This window comes from Petromyzon marinus, unplaced genomic scaffold, assembly GCF_048934315.1.
Source record: "Petromyzon marinus isolate PM22_M1 ecotype Great Lakes invasive population unplaced genomic scaffold, UKy_Petmar_22M1.pri1.0 PM_G_Scaffold_32, whole genome shotgun sequence".
NCBI lineage: Eukaryota > Metazoa > Chordata > Hyperoartia > Petromyzontiformes > Petromyzontidae > Petromyzon > Petromyzon marinus.
Genome location: NW_027422895.1, coordinates 1 through 8,904, shown reverse-complemented (window position 1 = coordinate 8,904; position 8,904 = coordinate 1). Strand labels below are relative to the sequence as shown.

The 8,904-nt window shown below is 56.6% G+C and overlaps 1 protein-coding gene across 1 annotated transcript; it reads left to right on the top strand.

Moving 5' to 3' along the window:
- Positions 1-998: 998 nt before the first annotated feature.
- LOC142915502 (protein phosphatase 1D-like) lies at positions 999-8,696 on the top strand (the record flags this gene model as incomplete). The annotated part of the gene is made up of 3 exons (XM_076061257.1): positions 999-1,457; positions 3,511-3,638; positions 8,448-8,696. Coding segments are annotated over exons 1-3 (601 nt in total), but the record flags the coding sequence as incomplete, so codon positions are not given.
- Between the last annotated feature and the right edge of the window lie 208 nt (positions 8,697-8,904).

Sequence of the window (8,904 nt, the reverse complement as noted above, 5' to 3'; positions counted from 1 at the left end):
GCTGCCTCATCAGGGGCGGTGACGAGCTCTACGTCGCCCACGTGGGAGACTCGCGAGCCGTCATCGCCCAACGGCACCCCCGGGGAGGGGGCACCCCCGCCGACGGACCCCCCCCCCCCTTCAACGCACCCCGTCTATTTATTGGCCCCCCCTTCCTCACTGCGACCCATTTATTCAGCGGACCCCCCCTCGGACATGGGCCCCCCTTCTGTGAAGGCCCACCTAGTCTGGGACGGAACCCCACCTACGCATGGCCAAGTCGTGGCGGACTTCATAGCGGCCATCGGCCAAGCCGTGGCAACACCGCAACCACCGCCACTGTCACAACCACCACAACTACAACCACAACCACAACCACCACTGTCACAACCACCACAACCACCACCACCGCCACCACCACCACTGTCACAACCACCACTGTCACAACCACCACCACCACTGTCACAACCACCACCACTGTTACAACCACCACAACCACCACCACCGCCACCACCACCACTGTCACAACCACAACCACCACTGTCACAACCACCACAACCACCGCCACCACCACCACTGTCACAACCACCACCACCACTGTCACAACCACCACCACCACTGTCACAACCACCACTGTCACAACCACCACCACGGCCACCACCACTGTCACAACCACCACTGTCACAACCACCACTGTCACAACCACCACCACTGTCACAACCACCACCACCACCACGGCCACCACCACTGTCACAACCACCACTGTCACAACCACCACCACCACTGTCACAACCACCACCACTGTCACAACCACCACCACCACCACGGCCGCCACCACTGTCACAACCACCACCACGGCCACCACCACTGTCACAACCACCACCACTGTCACAATCACCACCACCACGGCCACCACCACTGTCACAACCACCACCACCACCACCACGGCCACCACCTCTGTCACAACCACCACTGTCACAACCACCACCACCACCACCACTGTCAAAACCACTATCACCACCGCCACCACCACCACTGTCACAACCACCACCACTACAACCACCACCACGGCCACCACTGTCACAACCACCACTGTCACAACCACCACCACTGTCACAACCACCACCACCACTGTCACAACCACCGCCACCACCACGGCCACCACTGTCACAACCACCACCGCCCCGGCAGGAGGTGGACAAGGAGGAGGTGGTGGACGAGGTGGAGGAGGAGGTGGACGAGGTGGTGGACGAGATGGAAGAGGAGGACAAGGAGGTGGTGGTGGACAAGGAGGTGGACAAGGTGGTGGAGGTGGGCGAGGTGGTGGAGGAGGTGGACAAGGTGGTGGATGAGGAGGTGGACGAGGTGGAGGAGGAGGTGGTGGACGAGGTGGTGCCGCTACTTGCCGTGGCGTTGACGCGCGACCACAAGCCGGAGGATCCAGTGGAGAGGGAACGCATCGAGAGGCTGGGCGGGCGGTAAGACATTCGTGTGTATGTGTGTGTGTGCCTATGATACCATCAGTAGGCCTGGGCTCTGGGTCGTTCTTCGTGCTTTTGGAGTACCTGACCTTCATGATGGTGAGCGGGCCCGGGTAAAACTACGTGGCCGGGAGTCAGAGCCATTCCCTGTACACCTTGGGGTGCGACAGGGATGTCCTCTGGCTCCCACATTATTTAACATCTATTTTGACCACGTAGTTCGTGAAGCCTTCAATAGCTGTACCGGGGGAATCTCCATATGGTACAGATATAATGGGAGGCTGATCGATGCCCGGGTGCGGTCAAGGGATGGCTCCCTATTGCTCAACCACGTTATGTCTGCTGATTTGGTAATAGCTGCTCATTCAGAGGAGGAGTTGGAGACGCTGCTGCTGAGACTGGAGCGTGCCACTAAGAGGTGGGGCCTTACCATCAGCCCCACCAAAACTAAGCACCTGCCTGGGTATTTTGTACCATCGGACACTCCACCCCCACAACTCCCAATCGGTGATGGGGCAGTTGTGGAGAGAGTGGAGAGTTTCCCATACCTGGGCAGTGTGCTTATGACCGGCTCCAGTTTAACAGCAGAGGTCTCCGAATCAGTCCAGCGACAATATCTTTTCATCGGTTGTGTAACGCTTTGTGGAAGCTACCTGGTCTGTCGCTCCACAGTAAGCTTCAGGTCTTCTCGGCCATGGTCATTCCCTCCCTTCTCTACGCTTGCGAAACGTGGACCCCCCTAATGGAACATCTTCGCCGGTGTAAAACATTTAGGCTGGCCTGCCTACGATCCATCCTGGGTTTAACCAGGCTGGATTGTGTGAGGAGCTCACAAATCCTTGAAAGATCTGGGCAAGGCACCATCGGTGAGCTCCTCCGGCAGGCAAGGCTGCGATGGCTGGGTCATGTAGCCCGCATGCCCAGCCACCGCATGCCGATACAGCTTTTGTTCGGCCGGATTGAGGGGGCTAAACGAGCGCGCCACGGTCTAGAGAAGAGATGGAGTGATGTGGTACAGGAGGACGTGGAGCTGAGTGGACTTGCCGATGACTGGTGCCAGCGGTGTCAAGATCGGCCTCTGTGGAGGAGGCTTGTGAAGGACGCTTCTGGGCAGTTGGAGGCAGTCGCCCTCCAACAACAATGGAGGGCGGAGGAGCGACGCTCACAACAACGAGCGGAACGCCGGGTGGCTAAAGCACAGCAGGTTGCCACAGTAGGGGGCACAGGTGGTGCATCAGCCAGTCGTCTCAATCAGTCGACCCGTGGCACCTGGGTCTGCCCCGTGACCTCCTGCCCGCGGGCGTTCGACACTTCACGTGGCGTCAGGGTGCACATAGCCTGGCACAAGCGTCGTGGTGACGTCACCGCCACTTAGTGGCGAATGGCGGTTGTTGTTGTGTGTGTGTATATATGTGTGTGTATGTGTGTGTGTATGTGTGTGTGTATGTGTGTATGGGTGTATGGGGAGGAGTAGTGTAGTGGTTAGCGCGCTGTGCTACGAACCTGATGACCCGGGTTCGATTCCCGCTCACAGCCAACACCAGTCACGATTATCTGAACCGGTCCAGGGCCTCCCCTAGGTCGACTAAGCCTCAAATGAATACCTGGTGCGGTGTGTAAACATCGCCACTAGGGAGACAAAAGCGGCCGGGCGTGGTGCTGGGCACCCACCCCCTCGTGTACCATTCCGGCCTTCGTAGGTGCTGCTCGCTAACAGCACTTGCCCCTACAGTCTGTTACAGGCTACACGGGGGATCTTTGTCTTTGTGTGTGCTCGCTAACAGCACTTGCCCCTACAGTCTGTTACAGGCTACACGGGGGATCTTTGTCTGTGTGTGTGCTCGCTAACAGCACTTGCCCCTACAGTCTGTTACAGGCTACACGGGGGATCTTTGTCTTTGTGTGTGCTCGCTAACAGCACTTGCCCCTACAGTCTGTTACAGGCTACACGGGGGATCTTTGTCTTTGTGTGTGCTCGCTAACAGCACTTGCCCGTACAGTCTGTTAAGGCTACACGGGGGATCTTTGTCTTTGTGTGTCTGCCCACCAGGGTGATGAGGAAGCCAGGGGGGCCTTGCCGTGTGGCCTGGAGGAGGCCCCTTGTGGCTCACTGCGGCCCTGGGCAGCAAAGCTCAGCCACGGAGGACATCCCCTTCCTGGCCGTGTCACGCTCCCTCGGTACACACACACACACCTACACACACCTACACACACACCTATACACACCTACACACACACACCTACACACACACCTACACACACACACACACCTACACACACACCTACACACACACACACACCTACACACACCTACACACACACCTACACACACACCTACACACACACACACCTACACACACACACACACCTACACACACACAGCTACACACACACCTACACACACACCTACACAACAACAACCGCCATTCGCCACTAAGTGGCGGTGACATCACCACGACGCTTGTGCCAGGCTATGTGCACCGTGAGGCCACGTGAAGTGTCGAACGCCCGCTGGCAGGAGGTCACTGGGCAGACCCAGGTGCCACGGGTCGACTGACTGAGATGACTGGCTGATGCACCACCTGTGCCCCCTACTGTGCCAACCTGCTGTGCTTTAGCCACCCGGCGCTCCGCTCGTTGTTCTGAGCGTCGCTCCTCCGCCCTCCGTTGTTGGAGGGCGACTGCCTCCAACTGCCCAGTAGCATCCTTCACGAGCCTCCTCCACAGAGGCCGATCTTGACACCGCTGGTACCAGTCATCGGCAAGTCCACTCAGCTCCACGTCCTCCTGTACCACATCACTCCATCTCTTCTCTAGCCCGTGCCGCGCCTGCTTAGCCCCCTCAATCCGGCCAAACAAAAGCTGTTTCGGCATGCGGTGGCTGGGCATGCGGGCTACATGACCCAGCCATCGCAGCCTTGCCTGCCGGAGGAGCTCACCGATGGGACCCTGCCCAGATCTTTCAAGGATTTGTGAGCTCCTCACACAATCCAGTCTGGTTAAACCCAGGATGGATCGTAGGCAGGCCAGCCTAAATGTTTCTAACCGGCGAAGATGTTCCATTAGGGGGGTCCACGTTTCGCAAGCGTAGAGAAGGGAGGGAATGACCGTGGCCGAGAAGACCTCAAGCTTAGTGCGGAGCGACAGACCAGGTAGCTTCCACACAGCGTTACGCAACCGATGAAAAGATATTGCCGCTCGACTGATTCGGAGTGAGACCTCTGCTGTTAAACTGGAGCCAGTCATAAGCACACTGCCCAGGTATGGGAAACTCTCCACTCTCTCCACAACTGCCCCATCACCGATTGGGAGTTGTGGGGGTGGAGTGTCCGATGGTACAAAATACCCAGGCAGGTGCTTAGTTTTGGTGGGGCTGATGGTAAGGCCCCACCTCTTAGTGGCACGCTCCAGTCTCAGCAGCAACGTCTCCAACTCCTCCTCTGACTGAGCAGCTATTACCAAATCATCAGCATACATAACGTGGTTGAGCAATAGGGAGCCATCCCTTGACCGCACCCGGGCATCGATTAGCCTCCCATTATATCTGTACCATATGGAGATTCCCCCGGTACAGCTATTGAAGGCTTCACGAACTACGTGGTCAAAATAGATGTTAAATAATGTGGGAGCCAGAGGACATCCCTGTCGCACCCCAAGGTGTACAGGGAATGGCTCTGACTCCCGGCCACGTAGTTTTACCCGGGCCCGCTCACCATCATCAAGGTCCTTAATGATCGTGAGCAGAGGGTCAGGTACTCCAAAAGCACGAAGATCGACCCAGAGCCCAGGACTACTGATGGTATCATAGGCCTTGACCAGGTCAATAAAGCAGAGATGTAGGTCTTGTTGGAATTCCCTACACCTCTGCTGTAGCAGACGGACAGAAAATATGGCATCTGTGCAGGACCGCCCATTCCTGAAACCGCATTGGGGCTCCGCAAGCCTCTCCTCAGCGTGCCTGGCAAGGCGATGCTGAATAATCCTTGCCAGGACCTTTCCCGGCACAGTGAGGAGTGAGATGCCCCTGTAGTTGTTACAGTCTGTGCGGTCCCCCTTCTTAAAAAGGGGGACCACCAGGGCATCCTTCCAATCCTGCGGAACCCGTCCAGTGGTCCAGACTGTTGTTATGATGTCATATAGGGCAGTCTGTGCACAAACGCCACCCTCCCTCAGCATTTCGCTTGGGAGATCATCTCTGCCCGCTGCCTTTCCTGGTCTCAGACTCCGGATCGCCTTCAATACTTCCTCAGCAGATGGCACCTCAGTCAGCCACTCACAGGGGGTGACTTCTTCCAATATTTGAGGCACCGCAGCCTCAGCAGGGTCATCCTCACTTTGTGCCATGATGTTTTCCTGGCTGAGGGATTTTCCCTCCCCCAGGACCTCACAGAAATGCTCAGCAAATCTGCGAACCTGTTCCTGGGGGTCGGAGATTGGATCACCGTTTTTTTCCCCTAATGATGGTAATAGGTGTGGCGCTGCAGGTTACTTTTTTGATGGAGTTAAATAGAGATTTGTGATCACGGGCCACTGAGGCAGACTCCATATCCTCAGTAACCCGCGACCACCACTCATCCTTGCAGCGCCTCACGGCTCTCCGAACCTCCGAGCGAAGGCTGCGGTAAGCCTCCTCATTCTCTGACGTGGGATTCTGTAGCCGATGACAGTGGGCCTGTCGCTTTTTCTCAACCATCCTGAACACCTCCTCTGTCAGCCAGGGTCTCTGGGGAGGTCTGGACCGCGTACCCAAAGCAGCCATTGCAGCTGCATGAGTCACAGTCCTAAACCTCGCCCATTTACCCTCGACATCAGGAGGAGTCGGGGACGATGCCAATCCCAGCCGCAAGCGATGATGAAATTCTCGCTTGCAACTTTCATCAGATAACTGAGACCAGGCCACTTTATGTTGGAATGGGGTCCTTGGTGTACACCCACCACCGGAGTTGAAGAATGGCAGGCGCATCTTACAGATGACTAGTCGATGGTCAGAGGGCAGATCAGCTCCACGGTAGGTCCTGGTGTCAAGGACATGGGCTCGCATTCGCTGGTCCGTCACTATGTAGTCCAGCAGATGTTCTTGCTTGGACCCGGCATGCATCCATGATGTTGTGTGGATGCGCCGATGCCGGAACAGTGTGTTGGTAATTACAAGCCCATGGGCTGCACAAAAATCTAGCAGCCTCCTACCGTTGTTATTGAGCTGATCTGGCCCATGCCCTCCAATCACTCCAGACCAGGTGCCAGTATCATGACCAACTCGGGCATTGAAGTCACCCAACATGATGACTCTATCCCGAGGGGCCACTTTAGCCAGCACCTGTGACAGGAGGTCATAGAAGGCATCTGACTCATCGGCTTTGCCTGCATCCCTCCACGGATGTTCATCTTCGGTGGGGGCATAAGTAACCACAATCACCATTCCTCGCCTTCGGTTGATGGGAAGGCGAGCCCAAAGTAGCCTGGGGCTTACAGCTTCCCACACCTCACCGCCACGCTCCCACGCCCCCTTCATTCTTTTGTTCAAAAGAAGACCCACACCCTGTTGTTTGGCAGTCTGCTGCCCCGAGTAGAGGACTGTCCACCCCTCATAGTGGCAGGAGCCAGAGCCGGTCCACCGGACCTCCTGAATGCCGCATAGATCCAGGCGGTACCGGTCCAGCTCCCGACAGAGGAGTGGCAGCCTCTCCTCTGCAGTGAGCGTTCGAACATTCCACGTGGCCACCCGTAGTGGCTTTTCGTTGTTTCTGGAGTAGCCCCGAGGGTAGGTATTCAATCTCCTGGCTCCGCCAATTGGGGTTTGGCCAGGAGACGTCATAGACGCCTGGCTCCCCGGGGCCTCCGGCACAAGCTTATTAGTTACATATTTCAGTTTAATTCGTGGTTTCGTGGTAATCAATTGAAGGTGGAGGGGTTACCAGCCCCTCGCACCCGTCCAGAGCCCCCATTTAGCCCCTGTGGTGGACACATATGCCATGAGGGGAGGAGCCAATCAAAATTGGATCTCCCCCCACAGCACTGTCCACAACAGAGTTGCCCGTCCGGCACCGCGAGGAGGTAGGGGGTTGTTTTGCCGGACACACACCTACACACACCTACACACACACCTACACACACACACCTACACACACACACCTACACACACACCCCTACACACACACCTACACACACCTACACACACACACCTATACACACCCGTGGCACCTCCTGGCGACCTCTTGCCAGCGGGCATTCGACACTTCATCTGGCGTTAAAAGTGCACGTAGCCTGGCACAGGCGCCCTGGTTATGTCATCGCTACCTAGTGGCGAATGGCGGTTGTTGTGAAACGTGTGTTCATGTATATGTGTGTGTACGCGTAGGTGTGTTTACGTGTGTGTTTACGAGTGTGTGTACGTGTGTGTATGTGTGTGTGTACGTGTGTGTGTGTACGTGTGTGTGTACGTGTGTGTGTGCGTGTGTACGTGTGTGTGTACGTGTGTCCGTGTGTGTACGTGTCCGTGTGTGTGTGTACGTGTGTGTACGTGTGTGTACGTGTGTGTGTACGTGTGTAAGTGTGTGTGTACGTGTGTGTACGTGTGTGTGTGTACGTGTGTGGGCGTGTGTACGTGTGTGTGTACGTGTGTACGTGTGTGTACGTGTGTGTGTGTGTACGTGTGTGTGTGTACGTGTGTGTGTGTACGTGTGTGTACGTGTGTGTGTGTACGTGTGTGTGTACGTGTGTGTGTGTACGTGTGTGAGTGTGTACGTGTGTGTGTGTGTGTGTACGTGTGTGTACGTGTGTACGTGTGTGTACGTGTGTGTGTGTATGTGTGTGTGAGTGTGTACGTGTGTGAGTGTGTACGTGTGTGTGTGTGTACGTGTGTACATGTGTGTGTACGTGTGGGTGTGTGTGTACGTGTGTGTGTGTACGTGTGTGTGTGTGGTACGTGTGTGTGTGTACGTGTGTGTGTGTACGTGTGTGTGTGTGTGTGTTGGCGATATCCCACAGGGGACCTCTGGAGCTACGACTTTGCGAGCGCCCAGTTTGTGGTCTCCCCCGAGCCGGACGTCAGCGCCTACAGGCTGGACCCAGGGCACCACCGCTACCTGGTGCTGGCCACCGACGGAGTCTGGGATGTCCTCACGCCCACAGAGGCCGTGGCGCTCTGTCATCGTGCGGACGCACAGCAGCAGCAGCGAGCACGGGCACGTCTACATACACACACACACATCTACATACACACAAACGTCTACATACGCACACACACACTATATACATACACATACACACGTCTACATGCATTTACACGTCTCATCCTGCAGGCCAGCGGCGGTGGTGCCGGTGGTTGTGCTGCTGGTGGTGCCGGTGGTTGTGCTGGTGGTGGTGCCGGTGGTTGTGCTGGTGGTGCTGCCGGTGGTTGTGCCGGTGGTTGTGCTGCTGGTGGTGCCGGTTGTTGTGCCGGTGG